At 37.1% G+C, this 19,284-nt stretch overlaps 1 protein-coding gene across 8 annotated transcripts in view; it reads right to left on the bottom strand.

Annotated features, from left to right (window-relative positions):
• The window catches only part of Dab2 (DAB adaptor protein 2), a 52,269-nt gene that overhangs the window by 26,914 nt on the left and 6,071 nt on the right, over nt 1–19,284 (bottom strand). For 4 of the 8 annotated variants that reach the window (XM_058570729.1, XM_058570723.1, XM_058570728.1 and 1 more), the window contains exon 1: nt 605–709. The exons of 1 other annotated variant lie outside the window; for it this stretch is intronic. In XM_058570729.1, the coding sequence (XP_058426712.1) occupies nt 605–679 (75 nt within the window). In that variant the 5' untranslated portion in view covers nt 680–709. Of the gene's footprint in view, nt 1–604; nt 710–6,779; nt 6,951–10,562; nt 10,582–19,284 lie in introns of those variants that run through there. 3 more of the 8 variants (XM_058570726.1, XM_058570727.1, XM_058570725.1) reach the window with 3 other exon arrangements.

Genomic DNA, 19,284 nt, shown 5'->3' on the forward strand with positions numbered 1-19,284 from the left:
CATAACAGCCACATAACTCAAGACAGGTATCAAATATAGTGTTGGCAGACTGGTCCAAAAGAAAGGGTTTAAAAAGTAAGAGGTGCCATCCTACTATAGGTTTATACAGCAAGAACTTCTCTTTTCAGATACTTCCATATAGCTTTCACAGTTTTGAAATTGTTTTAGTATTTTTTTCCCTTGACTGTATCTTTTACTTATTTGGCAATGAACAATTCCAAGGACAAGGGGGAAAAAAAAGAGAGAAAAACTTTCTTTGGCAGAAATTCCCTGAAGAAAATGGATGTGTATTTCGAGTTGCAATTACCAAGTGTAAATCTTCATTGTAAGCCATGCAGTTGAAAGTGTATCTCTCCCTACAATCATCAGAAGGTAGACTGCCCACATGCTCTGAGACTCAAAGATGAACTCCTTTCTAAAAGAAAAACGTTCAAAATATTGAATGATTTCAACAAGTATGCATCTAGTCATGCATATATTGGAGGGATAAATGTTCACCTTCTCCCAAGAGGCCTTCCTTATCATCTGTTAGTTAGCTTTCCATCACCGTGACAAACTACCTTTGAAAAACAACTTAAAGGAGGAAAAGTTTAGTTTGGCTCACAGTTTCAGTGGTTTCAGTCCATTTGGCTCCATCACTGATTCCTGTGGTGAGACAGAACATCATGGTGGTGAGCATGTGGTAGAGGAAGAACTGCTCACCTCATGGCTGGAGGAAAGCAGAGAGAAGAGAAGAAGGGGCTGAGGACAATAAGTACTCTTCAAGGACACACCCCCACTGACCTACTTCCTTCAACTAGGCCCCATCTCCAGAAGTTTCCACCACCTCTCAATAGTGCCACCAGCTGGGAACCAAGCCTACAACACCTGAGCCCTTGGGGGGTATTCCAGATACCAACTCCAATACCATCTGACATGCCGTAGGTGGAAGAAGTCTAGCTTATAGACTTAGATCCCTTTGGGAAGAACAATCAACCTAAATTTAAAATTCGAATGCAAAATCCTTCCAACAGTATTATAGAGTTATCACTTGTGCCTATAAAACCTTTAGAAGATTTATAATGAACTGATTTTTGGAAAGGGATCAGGCCTGCAAAAGGGATCTGAGGGCCAAAGTATGTCCTAATAATTTCCTTCGATTACTTTCTCAAACTAAGGAAGTGTTGCAGAAAGTATCTAGATTAGGTTAAATTACACTTTGTTTTAAAGCTGGAGTATGATAAGAAATTTCTCATAAAGGGGAACGAGTGAGTGTAGGACAAGGAGGAAGTATACAATCTTTCATTTGTTGGGTTGAAGCCCAGGCCTTTCTGATCAAGGAGCACAAAATCAGTCAGGAACCACACAGAAGGGAGTCATCATGAGACAGGGATTACCAAGCAAAGCTCAAAAACATATACAGAGTCACATGAATAGTCCTCCATCTAAACAGAGCTGGTTTGTTATTCTAGCTCTCCAAGACAGGCTGTTTCCCTTCATTATAAGATGAAAAAGAGAAGAAGGATGACACATCTAGAAACAAATGGGACTCTAAAGTTATTCTATATCCTTGACTCCTTCTTAAGTCTTCAAAATAAAATAGAAAGCTCTAAATGAAACTTTACTAAATCAATAAACTTAGCTTCCATTTGAGTGACGCTACCTAAGTTAGATTTTGGACTTAGTTCAAACTTCCCTAAAAAAATGTGGGGATTTCCCCCTTCCATGACAGAGTCAGATGACCAGAAGAGATTTTGGAGCTTGCAACATCTTCCTTGGTTTCTGAGAAGGCTCTGGGAGATGTATACCAGAAGACTGTGTGAGTCATCTTGGAATGTCTATGTCCTTTGCACTAATAAAAAGCCAGCTAAGGTTTGTTTAGCTCTTAAAGTGATTCATGGAAAATATTTAGTATTTGCACCCTAGAAAAGCTAGAATGGTGGACTATGGTCAACTTGGACGTTGTAGGAACAAATTTGGCTGACATCTTTTTCTATCTGCTCATCCTTCTCACCAGTGCGACTGTACTGCTATCAGCAATGGTACTACTTGAATAATTCCAGGGTTCCGAAACAATATCATAACACAAGTTTGTCAGTCCCCCACCCCCAAGCATTCCTTCTATCTTAATTATATGGAGCAGGCAGGAACTGGCTTAGTTGGTCTCAAAATGCTGATAAAAGGATAATTTAAGTTAACAACTTAATAGAAGCCATTCCACAGATGGTTGCATCTGTTTTTAAAGTTTAGAGGAATGGAATAAACACCTAATACTGTCAGCCTCCATATCTTCTGGTTTCCATCTTTGGGTTCAAAAATTGCAGAGTAAAAATATTTAGGAAAACATGGCATCTGTACTGAACATGTACAGACACTTTTTAAAATTATTATTCCCTCAACAATGCACTCTAACAAATATTTATATAGCATTTACATTGTATTAGGTATAATAAATACTCCAGAGACAATTTAATATATAAAGGAAGATTGCATGGGCTATATGCAAATACTATCCTGTTTTTAGAGAATTGACTTAAGCATCCAAGGATTTTATTATACAAGGAGGGTCCTAGAACCAATCTCCTATAAATACAGAAGGACAACTGTATACCAAGCATTTACAACATTTATCCTGAAAGCGCTATCAAACAGTGTCCCTATTTTATAAACAATGAAATGGATGCAGCAACAAAACATACATCCCTAATAAGCTGACAAGTTCAAAACTGAGTATAATCTGTGCTCCCTTTTCTATTATATGTTTTTCTTGTCCTTTTCCCCCCTTATTCCACTAGTTTTAACCTGTATTTTCAAAAACTCAAAAATCTCATTGACTTTAACATGCCAGTTAAATTTTCAGAAGGAATCACATAAAATGACAGAGGGGAGGAAATTAAGGAGACACAAGAACAAAGCCACATAAATATCTTTACTTAGGGCACCCAGTACTTTGTACAGGACAGAGGACATGTTTTCTTGTTCTTTGGAACATTATGTCTGCCTTAGTTGAATGCTGAATAGGATGTGTGAAATATTAACCTCTAAGACAGACCTCAGGTCCAAGAGGGCAGCAAACAGCCTTCACCACTATCTTTGCAGTAATCTTTTGACAACAAGACACATTGCTTAAAATGGGGTAGCAAAGTTTGGCTGTTTCTGACCCTTTCTGCAAAGCCTTCTTCCCTTAACCATTTGGATTCCTAAATGTTTAGGAAGGTAGGTATTCTATCCTGCAAAGGCAAAATTGAGCAGAAATAAGATTTCTGCAGGCTATTAAGCTGGGAAATGCTGAAAAGGAGCCATTGGAGTATATTATTGTAAGTGCTGACACTGCTCAGTAACAGGGGCCTCAGTAATAGGGCATGCTTGTGTCAATCAGTTATACATGGTTATGAATTTACAGTAAGTACATATCATTGTTTTTAACTCTTGGAGTACACCCTGCAAGATTTATCATTTAAAACACTGAACCAAAGTTTTTGCCTATTTTTAGAACTAAGTCAAACCAGAGTTGAGTTCCTCAGATGGCTAATTTAGGGAAATTGTGAGATAGAATAGCAGCTAAGAAGCTTGGGAGTCCCATCTGCCCAGGACTCACTATTGTCCAGCTCTGTGGCTTGAGGTGACTCACTCAAAGTTTATTTTTTCATCTTCTAAGTGGAAATATAGCTTGCTGAGCTGTTAAGAAAAACCAACAGGAACTTAAATAGGGACTCCCATGCCTCATGTAGGAAGTGCTTGATAAATGGCTGCTCTGGTTGAACCACAGGTAGGTTTCATGGAAGCTGGGCGTGTGTTCCATGGAAGCTGCACTGCATCCAACATAGCTTTTCCACTTCAGGTGTTTAAACACTTTCAGAACAAGAAACAATGAATACATGGCTATTAAGTAGAAACACAGGGAGGAGTAGGACTTCGTTGATTTATCCAGTTGAAAAAGTGAGAGGGTTTGCCAAAGTGAGAATCACCTTCTTCCCAATTCTGTGTTCAGTGCCTACAGAATGTAGGTCCTGATGGGAACAGAACTTTGGGAACACAATCTTCTCTTAAGTTACCTCTCAGAGGAGATTTCTAATGGATCTTAAGTTAAACCCATGTCTACATCATTGTCAATGAGACTTTAGCTCACCCAAGAAACTTTTACTGGGATTTATTAAAACACTGAAGTCCATGCACACCCAGACTAATTAAATCAGAATTTCTGGGGAAAGAAACATCATATATTTTAAATATTTCCATGTGATTCCTTTATACTGACAAGTTTAAACTCTCATGATCTATAACAACTCTTTGCTCCCTTAAGGAAATACCAAGTGGGTCAGACAATTATTGAGTTGAAAGAAATCTAGGGAATAATGTAGTCAAAAGATTAGGAGGGTTGAGGGGTGGGTAGCTCAGTGGTAGAACTCTTACCTAGAAAGCACAAGATCCTGGTTCAATGCCTAGCATAGCAAATAAATAAATTAATTAATATTAGGAAAGAAAAGATTAAGAAACTGAGGGTTAGAAAAAGTGTATGACTTGTCTAATTATTAAATAGTAGATTTAGTACCAGGAAATATTTGTTACCAGGAAACATCTACATCTTAGAATGAGACTCTCCTGTTCTATTCTTGGATATTATATATGTTAGTTTTTAAAACTATGTTTAAGCAGACTGCACAAAGCCCAATATATGGAGACCGAATACCTCAGGTCTGATAATGTAGTTCATTCATAGTTTTTGCATGAAGCCTTGGGTTTAATCCCTAGTACACCACACACACACACACACACACACACACACACACACACAGAAGAAGAAGAAAGAAAGAAAGAAAAATGCCCTCCATTTAGTAGCTGAAACAAAAGACAGCTTAGCAAAGTATTTTGAACATGGTATTTCACAAGTGTTTACTGAACCAAAACAGAAGAGGGATTTTACATGGTCTAACCATATGTCATTAGATTAGATTATTTTTTGTCTGGGTAGCATAGTTGGTTAAAGTGGCCCATTGGTTTAGCTGCTTTAGTTAGGTCTGAGATATAAATCTCAGATCAGAGAATTTAAATTTATTTCGGTACATTCTCTATTATTCAGTATTTAGACCCCCACCCAGGATGATAGAAAGTCTAAGTTCTGGAATTGGCAACTTTCAATATCTTTGACTCATTATGACCTTTTTAAAATTAAGAATATCTCTTAATAGAACTTAAAGAATAGTCATTATCATGATGAGTGTTCAGAAGGAGCTGAATTTTAGAGGCTTTAGGCACCCACATCAGGGTCTATCTCTAGATTAGGCAGTACACCCACTCACTGGGAATATCTGGCCAATGTTCACAAGTTGAACTGAAGAATTAAGTTTATGATTAGTTCTCCAATTTTATTTCACTCATTTTTTTTTTTGAGTAAAAGACTCTTGTTGCATGCTTAATTCCTCTTGAATGGAAAAAGGTAGTATAGTTTTTCTAATCAGAATAGGCTCTCACTTCCTAGCAGAGCTGAGTATAAGTTAATACACTTAAATGAATAAAAGCTGGGGTTGATTCTAGAATCCCTTTTTATATTCTCTGAGGTTCTAAGAAAGAGGGGAGGGTAAGTGTTGGCATATCCCTGGGGTCTTCCAATATGTGGGCATGGACACCTGAGCTTATGGTTGAATTGACAGTAGAAAGTACACTCATCTTTTCTTGGATATCCCAACCACTCATTGTGGGAGAAGAAATTAAATTCCACCCAAGTTCTCAAGTATGAGATCCTGTAACAGAATAGGAAAACTGGAATCCAACTTTCTCCTTTAACTCACTTCTACAAAGAGAAGGAAGTGACAACATTGAAGTTTTGGCTTATGGGAACTGCAGAGGTTCAAACAATCACTCTTCTTTCGTTGCTTTATATTGCTGGTATAGATCACTGGGGCTATGCTCTGTCAGGGTTACCCTCACATTAGGCACTATCTGGACATGGCTCAACTAGGCTATGGTACATTCTCTCTGCATATCTCAGCTGAGCTGGATAGGACAATTGGGATGGAAAGGATAATGGGGTTTCTGCTCTAGTGTAGAGTATACTCCAACACAGCTTTACCAGACCTTCGCACTTCAAGATTATGAGGCATTGACTTCCTTCATGATCTGGTATTTGTTCCTTTATATGCTATTGTCTCTTTTGAAGGAAGAGAGATTGTCAGGGTAATGAATTTATCATTGAACCCAAGGTCATGTTATGTACCATCTTGAGCCGAACATCTCATTAGCTCCTTCTTTTTCTATTAAGACAGATACCAACTCATTTATGGAACAGGACAATGAGTGATTCCCATTAATTCTGAGGAAATACTATTAGGAACACATTATTCTAAAAGAAATGATAATATGGCTTTTGAAGGGTGAGATGGACTTGGCAAAAGCTTCCCTGCCCCATATTCTTTGGGCTTTAGACCTCATATGTGGCTGGGAACATGGTGAACAAGTTTGTATAGTGAGGCAAAGCATTTCTGGGAAATGGCCAATGGACTGAAGTCATCTAACAGGAGGTGTGGTGGGTGGGGAGAGCCCTTATGGGTACAAGATGAGCAGTTTATAAACTACTGAAGACTGAACTCAAATGTCAGGGCTCTCACTTAATCCAGACAAGAAGATACCTGGGCACTTTCAGCCTGGTACACTGACTAGTGGGTGGCATGTGTGAGCACACTAAAAGTCCTGCTTGACCCGAGGGCCTATGGGGACATGATGGATCTCTGCCAAACTCTTCCTCCCACCTCCCATCACACCCTGAGACATTACCCACAGGGCCAACCATGAGCAACACCTGCCTTTGTCACCTTAATTCTTTCTTCAGTGGATGAAATTCACCAGGTTTTTAGCAGAAGCTCAGTCAGCTACCTACTAAGTGGCTATGATAATGCTGGAGACACCATGCCACCGTGACGCTGGCAGAAGGGTTCCCTCCAGAGTTTGTATGTCTAAGTTTAAAATGGAGTAACCTGGAATAAAGGGGAAGAGAAAAGGGAAGGGAGATTTAAAAAGCAAAAAGACTCACAGATAACTAGAATAGGTGAATGGGACAAATTAATTTTAAAAATTAAAAACTATATTCTGTATTATTAGATGATAAAGTATAATGTTATGTTTCATGATCTTTCCCTTTCACCCTAGATCCAAGGGAAGAAAATGTCCTAAAAAATGAACAACTAACATGAAAAATTTTAGAGTTTTTAATATTTAAAACAGATTAAACTACTGACAGAGAAGCCTCCAGAATATTTTTATTACAGTGTCGTTGGGGCAGCGATTCAAGGATGACCATTGTGGAATAGATACAAAAACCAGTAAACTCATGAGCTTTACTTTATATTTATTATCTAAATGTACAATGGATATTATGTTTAATCCTTGCAGGGGAAAAACACTTTGTTAGTCATGGATCCACTTGATTACTAAGCCAACAGTCCGACATTATTTATACCTTTTCCAACAATCCCTCATGCCTTCTCTTCATACAGTTATACAAATTGACCAGCAAGTATTTGTTTTTAAGGCTATCCTTCCTAAGTTAGGTTAGATACATCTACCAAAACAAAGTCCTTTTCCTAGTTTCAAGGTAGTTTTTAAATGAAAGCATATAAAAATGGTAGTAATTTGATTCCTAGAATATCCAAGTTCTGCTTTTTGTTGCCATATGAAATCCTGATCTAAGTCCACATGGATGTGCTGTGTATTTAGCATATGGATCTCAAAATACAGTTGTTCATTCATCTGAGTCCCTCTTGACTTCACCTATGATGTGTATGCAACCAATCCTGAGAGTTCAACATGTTCCACTTTATTCTCAAGTATCATTACAGCAGTCAATATGAAAGATATTAGAAGAGTTTAAGAAAGCCTGTTACTTAAAAGCATCTGTGTTTTAAACATTAAGCTGTACACTAGTAGCATTATTTTATGATATATACCACACCAGGGCATGTTAAAAAGCAGGCAGGTAATCTTAAACTTTTCCTCTTGCAAAAACCAGTGCAAGAAATACTGCCTGATATTTGGTTTCTTCTTTAATAGTGTGGCTGAATTATATAAAATTCCAAAGTGGTTTCCCTTTCCAGGCAGAGCCCCACATTTATATAATCCTCAAAGGCTTTCCTTGAGTGTTGCTGTACCTTTATGCAACTCAAATTTCAGAGACGTGCTGACTTTTGAAGAGTTTAAAGGAAGGAGAATCCAGCTGCCCTGTAACATCAGCACAGAACCGTCAAACTGGGATGTCTATAGTAAACATGTACATACAGGTGGGACTTAGGACTTAGGTTCTATTGCATTTCTGCATGTACATCAAAACTCTGAAAAAAAACATTCTTGGATTTAAATAGACTAAACATAAGATCAGTTTAGGTTTTCTGGTTCTTATATGCCATCTCTAGATCTTAGGTGGCATTTTTGATAGAATATGCCCTTTGTTTTGGTGTTCAATTACCCTTAGGGTTGGCTTTAACCTTCCATGAGCAACTTACCATTGGCTCACATCTCCATGTCTGATACAATCTATTCTAGTTAGACAAGATTTTTCAGCCAATAGGACATTTAAGTTTCATCTCCAAGAATATTGGTGGCTTTGCTAATTCCAATGTTAAATGACAATTTTTAAATCATTTACTTCTGTCTTGTGTACTTAGTATCTCAATTATCATTGTAAGGATGGTTCTTCATGATTTCACTGACTTGTTTTGGAGCAGGCATGGTTACTTTCAAATAAGATGAAAGAAAACAAAAACATTTAAAAGTATCAAAGGTGATGGGGAAAAGTGGTGTGTGCCTATAATACTAGATACTTGGGAAGCTGAGACAGGAGAATTATGTCAGCCCAGCAAAATAAAATAAGATAAAATATATTAAAAATAAAAACAATTAGGGACTATCCATTTATTTATTGAATTTCAGGTTGACAAAGAATCAGAAACTCAATAACCAGCCCATTCTTCCCTTAATACCTGTATTCTAGCACACTGAAGCTCAGGAAGAGTTTCTAGAATACTTCTAAAAAGCCAGGAGAACTCTTCAGGAAGAGATAAGAATATTAAAGTCATTTGCTTACTTCTTGATTCCTGTTCAAACGAGACAGGTGAACAGACTGGAAATCCCTAGATCTTGTCAGGTTGTGTTATACAACTTCATGAGGTGAAATATTATTATTACCTTAGTCTTGAAAATTTAGAACAAACAGTGAAAAATATTTTCCTGAAATGGCTAACTTAACTTTGTTGAAATCATGTTTAAAGTTATTGGAAAAAAAAATCTCTAAGAAACTGTTGCAGAGTACAAGATGGGCCAAGTTGGCAGAAATGTACAATCTCTAAATTTGGAAGGGTAATTCAAGAAACTCTGAAATTGTAAGACAGAGCCAACCCTGTGATCCTGAACAATGCTGCTAATAAAATAACTAAAACAAAACAACAAACAAACAAATAAACAAAAAACCTGAGGAGAGTTCATTTTCTACACCATCTTTGACAAATTGCCTAACTGACCTCTGCAAATAAAAGTAAACTGCATAGATGCAGGCTTTCAGAGAAGTGATACTTCTTAGGTAATGAATATACAGCTCACTGGCCTTCTTTATTGGTTGTAAGAACACAAGGAAAGACCTCAAGTATCACCTTGATCTCTATGAGTTTCAAAAAGTTTGTTTTAAAGAGCAACTTTGAAGATTTTCTAATATGTCTATTCCATTGGATTCTTGAGGCACCTCTGCTAGTATTATAACTATTGAGGGTTGAAGAAGGAAAACAAAGTTTGTACCAGCTATGTAAAAACAAAATTATTTAAGAAAACTATCCTGGTCATACCATTAGACAACATTTTCAAAGGCCCAAGACTTAAATGTTAATTTCATTTAATGCTTTTTCTGTTTTTAAGATAAGCTCCTAACGTGACATTTACCAATAACTTTGGGGACCCTAGAAAAACACTAATCCTTCCTTGTCCAACATAATAGACCTCATATTTTTATATGGATGTCATTCTATGAAATTGAAATAATTAGTGTCTTTTAATATGAACTCATATCCATGCAATGCGTTATTCCTTATAAACATTTTATTGTTAACCTGAAAACTCAAGTTTGGGTATTTTAAAAGGTCATGCATAAACTAAACAAATCATCATATCTTGTGGTGTCACATGAGTTTCTACTTCCCAAAAGGCTTAATTTATTTGAAAGGATAATTTTATATATTAAGTTAAGTTTTTCTGGTTTTCTAGACTATAGAGATTTATTTATTGGACCTACTATATCTGTGTATTTTAAAATGAGTTTTTCAAAATTATCCCTGGCTGCAGGTACTTTTTAAAGTAAATCTAACCCTGGGTCACCCTCTGTTCCTGCCATAATATATGAGTTTGATTTACATTAATAATAGATACTGTATTGTCTAACAGAGGGGTTTAACTCAAAACATTACAAGTTACACTGCAATTTCTAGTATTGGTTGAATATTTGCCCTTTTTATCAGGTTATTTTTTACAAAACTGCCTTGTACTCAGGGACACATGAATCATTTAAGGCTTCACTTTGGAGGAAGAGATTGGTCAAAAATTTGACTTACCACTGAAATACACTCCCAGAGCAAGCACATGGGATGAGGGTTCTTCCTTCGAGAGGCATGTTGAATACACACCATTCTTACCAGATTTCATTTCCTATTTTAGATGACTAATCATGTGGGCACCGCTCTGGTATATAGTTCTAGTGCAAAATGAATGGGTAGGAATTGTTCTTTAATAAATGCCACTTTTCCAGGCTTCAACTGGACCTGTTGGAGCTTTATGAGACATTCTTATTTGTACTGAACCACAAAAAGTCTTCTGCTTAGACTACACAGGAATGTCAACATCAGTGAGTCACTATAAAGGAAGCTTCCTTGGTTCATAAAAAATGTAATATTTGAGCAAGATGTTTCATTAGCTTTTGTGTTCTTTCAGAGCAGTCTCCTCTATTCTCTGAATCACTACGTGACTTGTGCAAGATCCTTTACCTGCTAAGCAAATGACAATTCAATACTTAAGGAAAACATGGATGGGCATAAATGATTAGTTAGGGGCTCTATTTGTAGCTTTTTGACCCCTGTTATGATTGTTAAATAAGAGTAAATTGAGTCAGTTCTGGAAGCATTAAGCAAATTCACTCCGTGGTGGCATATGCTATTTGCTACTCCTATTATGGAGGCATTTTAGCATCAAAGAATGCAATTAGATCATTTGTTTCCTTAGCTGAACTCTATAGCCCTATGCAAAGGCAAGTCTTTGAAAGCCCCTATTAAGTTCCTAATCCAATCTTTATTAAAAATACTCAATATTGTAGACAAGGAGGTTAAGACAAATCCTCAAGAAGTACCAATCATACTCTTCCACACCCCAAAGAAACCTTAGAGTGCAGCAAAATCTGAAGTCAGGAAAGTACTTCCAATGCTGTGTTAACTATGATGTCTTCCTTAACTAACCAACTGTAGAAACATGTAAACAATTAGTTCCACCAAGGAAACCAGCATGTGAAATAACACCAAAAAGGTTTCTTTGTCCCTCCAAAACAAGCAAAATTTCGCTTTTAGGGCTAAGAACAGACATGGATATAAGGACAGTCTTTTTCTCAGTCAGTCTCTCCAGTGTTGAAATTCCCTACCTAAATTCCAATTTATACTCTCATCTAAGAAACTCCATCTGTGGGGAAAAAAATAATTGCCACCCCTGTTAACTCAAGAGTTTGTCCCTGATTTCATACTGTGCCTTGTCTGTCTATACAGTTGGTGAATAATTACCTACCCTAGATTTTGCTCTGAGGCCATGACTATTAGAAAAGTAAAAAGGCCTTTAAATATGTCCTTTTTTTGCTTGGAGTACATGGGATTTGATTCCTGCTTAAAGTCATTACTATTTAGAAATTGTAAATAAAGTTTGTCCCTAAATGCTAGTGATCCTTATCACTGTTCACGTTATTAGTCTTCATTTCTACTATGTGCCAGGCATTCCTTTAGAGCTTGGGCTATGTCTGTAAGCAAAATACAGATCTATTCCCTTACAAGGTTTATACCCCAGCAAAAAGAAAAAACATAAATGTATGTCAGGCTTTCTGAAGACCATCAATTCTATGGGCAGGGGGCATGGGGAAGAGCAGAGTCAGGTTATTTGGGAGTGTAGGGTTGGGGATGGATTGAGCAAGTTCCTTAGAAAACAGGAAAATTGTATTTTTAAAATTTAAATGTATTGAATATTTATTATATACCAGGCCTGATGCTAAGACTCATTTGATTCTCTGGGGAAGGTATTGTCATTCCTGTTTGACTTGAGGAGCTAAAACACAGGTGTTAAGCAACCCTCTAAATTCTCTAATTCCTATGCCTTAACCTTTTCAGAACAATATAAGCAAAAGAGAGAACTAAGCTGGTTCTTCAAAGATAGGTTGAATTTCATTAGCCAGAAAATGCATGCGGGAAAGAGGAGTTAAGAGCAATGGGTAAAGGATATTCATGGAAGCCAGCTAAGACACAGGGCCCTGGGGTTATGCTGGGGAAAGGTTGAAAGGTGGGTCAGGTTGGATTAGGGTGGGTTTACAGCACTCTATTTCGTCTAGACATTACTGGGAAGACTTTGAGGTTTTGAGTGATGGTGTGGAGGTTAGGGTGATGACAAATCTGAGTTCAAGGAGGCATCAAAGAGTCAGATGGCTTTGTAGTATAACAGTTGCATGGACTTGTCACTTTGAGTGATCAACACTGCCGGCTTCTTTTATTTAAGTACTTGGCTAAGCCTGTGGAAACAAAGGCTTTTAATTGAAAGGTTAAGGTCTAACAATCTGAAATGTCAGATTCAAGGTTATCAAGCTATGATGGTTGGTGACCCTCAAACTTCAAATAAGCAAGTATCCTAAAAGATGCCTTTTAAAAAAGCCAAAGGACATTATATTTTCCTTCATTCTGAGATCCATTTCAAAACAAAAGGACTCCCCTAATCTCAGTTTTATAAAGATTTTTTATGAGTAAAATGATATTTTCACACATCACCACCTTCAAAACAAAAACAAAAAGCATCTTTTGTTGAAGGCAGCTATTGACTAAAATAGCCACATTACTGTAGCTCCTTGTTTGAAGCAGAATATACAGCATTTCACATTTTATGTCTCTTATATGACTATTGAAAGTCTGAAAGAAGCTGGGTGCAGTGGCACATGCCTGCAATCCCAGCTCCTGGGGTGGCTGAGACAGGAAGGACCACAATTTCAAGGCCAGCCTCAGCAATTTAGTATGATCCTGTTTCAAAATAAAAGATAAAAATCTAGGCTAGAGTTGCAGTTCAGTGGTAGAGCACTTGCCTTGCACGTGTGAGGCACTGGGTTGGCTCCTCAGCACCGCATAAAAATAAATAAAGGTATTGTGTCCATCTACAACTAAAAAAAAAAAGTTTAAAATAAAATAAAAAAGGCTGGGGATAAAGCTCCATGGCTACAGTGCCTCTGGGTTCAATCTCATGTGACACACACACATACACACACACACACACACACACGAGCCTAGAAAGATCATGACCAAGGAAATGCTGACTAGGAAGAGTGACAAATCCATGCTTCTTATATTTGGAATAGGTGACATTAGGGTGACACATGTCTTTCTTTAATTTTCAAATTAAATTCCTTATAGACATGTTCATTTGTCAAATAGCAGTATTTAAAAGGTAATTAGGGCAGGGGTGCAGCTCAGTGCTAGAGCCTGGTATGTTTGAGGCCCTGGGCTCAAGCTCAATCCACAATTTTATATATATATATATATATATATATATATATATATATATATATATATATATATATAATTTTTAAATTATATATATATATAATTTTTAAATTATATATATATATAATTTTTAAATTTTATATATATATATAATTTTTAAATTATATATATATATATAAATTTAAAAAATATATTTTTTTAAAAAAAGAGATAAATCTATAGTCTATATTCTAAGCTTCAGTCGAGTTCCATGAAATTCAAAAGCTAAGAGAAACTACAAAGAGAACACAAGCACATTGAAAGGATATAGAACACTCCTGTCATCCGCCCCCATAATATCATCTCAGACATTGTTAACTGATACATACCTATCCAACACTGTTGGTGAAAGACCCTGATAAGTTAAAAATTCAACAGTAAGTTTTGAATCAAGTGATAATTAGATTTTGAAAAAGCTCTTTGACGTTAGGATTTTTGAAGTTGGCCAAGATATGGTCTAACACTGGCTGTCACCCAGCATTCTTGGACACACTGAGGACTGTGTGGACAATAAAGAGTTGGCAATTTAATGTCACTATTTTAAATAGCCTAACGTATATCACATCTTAACCCACCACACAGCTTTACAGGCAAATTACAAAATCAGGTTTCTTTGACTTGGGCTGAAATTGTCAAAGCAATTAATTATCCAGTACTGAGCCAAATGCCTCATTTATTTCTGAATTTTTATTAGTCATTTAACAAACAGATTGATAGACACTTTTAAAAACAGAAACAGAGAAAGAATAAAAAGTAGCCCTTGAAAAAAAAAAAAAGTAGTCCTTGAATGAAATATCACTGCAATTATTAGCCAGGTGATTATATCCACCAGGTTGGAAGGTATGAGTAATGAATACTCCATTGATAGAAGTTAAATGAAATGGAAAGACCACAGCATCCGGAGAATTTCAGAGAATTCAGAATTTCTGCCTTTGCCCAGCCCTGAATAGATATAAAATAGAACAACATATAGATATTGCTTTTTCTAAATGGACTTAAAAATGGAGAGGAGGGGGACTCAGAAATGTTTTACTTATACCAACAGATGACAAGCCAAGCTGAAGTTTTCCATTTTGCTCACTTAATGATAACTTTGAGTTAATATCATAAATGAGAGTGGCTTGAGTTACCATTCACCTGGTTATCTTGTTATTGCTTATTGAACACCTACTATGTGCAAAGTCTCATATTATGCTATGTATACAGTAACAGAGTAGGCAAGGTTTCTCCTCTCAGGGGGCTTATAGTATAGGCAGCAGAGAAAGAAAAAATAAGTGGTGGTTACAACTGATGCTAAGTGTTTGGGAGGAAATGTTTCTGATTAGAGTAGAAAGCTTCCTTGACATCAGTCGTGTACAGAAAGAGAAAGCCAAATTAGCACTACTTCAGTGGATTCTATATAAATTGCTTTCTTACTGAAATCAACCTTAGAAAGATACCACATTTGTCTAAAGGGCTAATTATCCTTTTCAACAGTTTTTAAATTATGATATATACTTAAAACATTAATTAGATGGGGGATATTTGTGTTTTATGTTTGTAAGCCTCCCACAATCATCTTGTAATATAGAGGAACATTTTCATGACAGTGCCAGGGAGAGGGAAGAGCTGTGAAACACAGATGGTTGTTAAAGAGTACTACTGAAGCCAGGTGTGGAGGTACAGGTGTACGATCCCAATGACACGGAGGTTGAGGCAGGAGGATTACAAGTTTGAGGCCAGCCTCAGCAACTTAGAGGCTGTCTCAAAATAAAAATAAATAAATAAAATAAAATAAAAAGGGCCAAGGCTGTAACTCAGAGGCAGAGCATCCCTAGGTTCAATCCCATGTACCCCTCAAATAAATAAATAAATGGAAAAGAAAAAAAAAAGAGTTTCAATGATGTTTCCTGCAAAGTAGCTTTGAAATACAAAATTCAGAATCAAAACTATCTTCTTAATCTCCAGAAGGAAACAGCATGCTCATTTGGTGTTTAGTTTTGCCACTGTGGAAATGCAGGCAATTCAGAGGTGAGGCAAAATTCTGTATGCGAGAGCTGCACATATGTTGTGGCACTCTTAATCACCAGATCTAAGAATACAAGTGTGTCAGATCAAGCCAAGCTACTGAATCTCAGATTTAAGTGAAACAATATTATAGAAATGCAACCAGGCGCCCCCACAGCTGGAGTTAGTTAAAGAGCACTAACCTAGTTATAAGAGCACTACCAAGGGAATACTAGGTAGCACTTTGCTATGTCAGGCTTCATAAAAAAACATGGTCTATGTTAGCACCCCAAATAGTAACTTCCACAAATTTTTGCTGAATGAAGCTTTGAAGACCAGGTTTTAATGCAACCAGGGCTGCATTCATTATTTTTATGAAAATATTCTTGTATAGAAAGCTGAATATTTGCTTTGCTCTACACTAACTGGGAACAGACTTGCAGAACTTATTTTGTACACAGTAATATTGTCTGTAGCTCAGCATGAAGCTGAGATTTTATCTTAGATTGTTCACATGTCTCCTGAATCTGGAAAACCTCTAACTCTGTTTTCATAATTACCATTTATTTTCATACTTCTCTTCTTCCCCATTATATATTATTTTTTACTGAGTTCCAATATCTCTCCTCAACCTTGCTTTATTGCCTCAAAGTTCCCCTGTCCAAAAAGCTGTAACACTTTGTATCACACACACTATTCTTCATGATTATCAGACTCACATTGCAGTGTATTTTGATCATTTCCACACATACAGCATAGGTGTTCCTTACTATATGTAAAATACTTGAAGTCAAAGAATCTGTCTTCCATCTTCCCAAAAAGGTTCCAATTGAGAATCTTAATTGTAGGAAACTCTAGTTGTACCTGATCCACCTTTATAGCTTAGTTTTTTAGACTGGCCACAGCTTTCCTGATTTTTTATTAATCAGATACCAGGGTTTGATTCCTCCACTCATACTCAAGCAGAGATTCAAGTCCTTCCTACTCAGACTGCAGAGGGTACATCTACACTAGCACCTGCTCACTAGCCACACTTGTCCCTTCTGTTTCCAGTGAACAGACCGGGATGCACCTTGCCTTCTGAGGTTGCCTCCTCAGCCTGTAATACTGACTGCCTTCACCTACTTAAATCTGTCATTTGAAGTCCACTCGAGATGAGTGGTCTCTACTGGCCTCTCACCAGCTGTACATTTTTCCACATTAGCCATGACCTAGTATTGCCCTCTGATTCATGTAGAACGGCTTCCCTCAACTCAGAAAAGCTTTTGAAGTCAGAGAAATATTTGTGCTACTTCTCTAGATGCTACACTGCCTGGTAAAGAGTACTGCAATTTAAGACATTAAGAATAATACACATTTCCCTTCTGCTCCTTAAATTAAATCATGCAGCCTGGCAGTGGCGCACACTGATTATTCCAGTGACTTGGGAGTTTGAGGCAGGAGGTTCTCAAGCTAAAGGCCATTCTGGGCAACTTAGCAAGACTCCAAATCAAAACAACAACAAAAATAAATAAATAAAAAGGACTGGGGACTCTAGTTCAGTGGTAGAGTAGCCCTGGGTTCAATCCCTAGTACCAAAAAAAGATAAACGAGGTTAAGCAAATATTTTCTTTCCTGATTTTTCAGTGAAAAGCAGATTTTTCTTCCACTACTAAGCCATCTCCATTCACTCATCCTGCCAGCCTAACGGGGTTAACTTATCCGAGTCAGCATGTTGTTTTCCTCCTTAAGTGAAGCTACCTGCTTGGCAAATAAGATCTAAGTTCTTGTCCTGACTTCCATGGCTTAATGTAACTCATCTCTCCCTTCTAAAGGGTAACACTTCTCAGCTCTCTACCACCTATACTCTCCCTTGGCCAAACCGGCCAGTCAGAGCTCTCTGGGCACAGCTACACTAGCCCAGCTGTGGGATTTGATCACATGTTTCCTCCTATGATGCATTTCTCACCCCACCTTTGCTTAGCTGACTTCCACTGTTCCTTTAAGGTCAACTCCATTATCACAGCAGTGACTTAATTGTGATAAAATCACATGTCAGTTGAGTAGTTGTCATTTTCTCTAAATTTCTAGTAGGCAGTAACTGACATATGTTTGCTAGCAGAGAGGAGGTAAATATGCATATCAAATTTTCAATTATAACTACTTTTTAATCATCGGGCACTTTAGATAGCTAGATAAATCAGAAATACCTCCCAAAATAAATTATTAGATAGGTAAGCCAGCAGTTCTGCATCAAGATTTCCTTCAGAAGGCAACTTGGGCATTAAATAAAAGTAGTCATCATTTCAATTCAAGTTATATGTGTGCTTCCTGAAGAGCTTCACCAGGAACTCAACCTTGGTAGAAATCAATATTGAACCTCCTTATTACCAACCAACTATTGATTTAAGAGCCTGTTTCATTATCATTATATACAACCAAACATAAAAACAAATAACTAGCAACAAAATCCAGTGTTGAGGTAACTGAAGCACATTTAGGCTTTCCTTTAAAAGACAGATATTCGGACACCTCCTGTGTAAAATCATTGCCTTTACTGCTCTTCTGACCTAGAGGACAATTATATGCTTCCCTGATGGATTAACACCGCATCTCAAAGTCAAACTAGTTTAGCATTCTTCGGATGACTATTTCAGCCCTTGTATATGCTCACACACATTTGGCTTATTTCTATTGCATTTAAGAATAAGAAAAAAGCACTTGAGCACCTGAATTACATATTAGAGAAGATTAGAACAGATTTCGTCCCCCTCATAAGACACATGAAATATGAAAAAACTGGTGAACTACTTAGAATAGAGGGCAGCTGTGTCCAACATATTCTCAAGAAAGGAATTCTTCTTTCACTTTCCAGTTTTTCAGGTGTGAATTAACTCTAGACCTTAAGAGGACTCAATGGTCCTGCTCAGATTAAAGTGGTACCTTAAAAGTCAGCATTTGTGGACTAGAGGTGCAGCTCAGAAGTGGAGCACTGGCTTAGCATCTGTGAGGTCCTGGGGTCAATCCCACCCCCACCCCCACCCCCACACAGTGTTAACATTTGTGCATTCCCTATTGGTTTACCAAGCACTGCTACATTTTCTTGCTTGACCCCCTCATATTTAATAATTTCAAGATATAAAGGAAAGCCTAAATATATTCATCTCTAGAATTTAGCTTGTTTAAAACTCACCAAAAATAAGAACAAAATGACTTTCCAAATATCAGCTTAGTTATTGCACTGAGCACTGTAGCTCAGAACAGGTATTTGACTGAAATAGCAGCCATTCTGAGGCAGTTTTGCTTTGTTTTCCCTTTAATTTTAATTTTGAGGCAACTCATTTTAGGATGGGGAAAATGAAACTCAGATGTTCCATGTCTTGTCTTATATAGCCAAGCTGGCTTGTGGATACAGTCATTTGTAGCTCAGAGCCCAAACTCTTAACCACTAACCTATGCTTCTCCTCAAAGCCAGAGTCCAATTTGCTACTCCTGGATCACAGCCTGTGTTTTTCAGTCTGAGGTGTGATCTCTGCTAAGCATC

The sequence above is a fragment of the Marmota monax genome, unplaced genomic scaffold, assembly GCF_021218885.2.
Source record: "Marmota monax isolate L192 unplaced genomic scaffold, Marmota_monax_Labrador192_F-V1.1 WCK01_AAM20220418_F8-fsc00120, whole genome shotgun sequence".
Classification (NCBI taxonomy): domain Eukaryota; kingdom Metazoa; phylum Chordata; class Mammalia; order Rodentia; family Sciuridae; genus Marmota; species Marmota monax.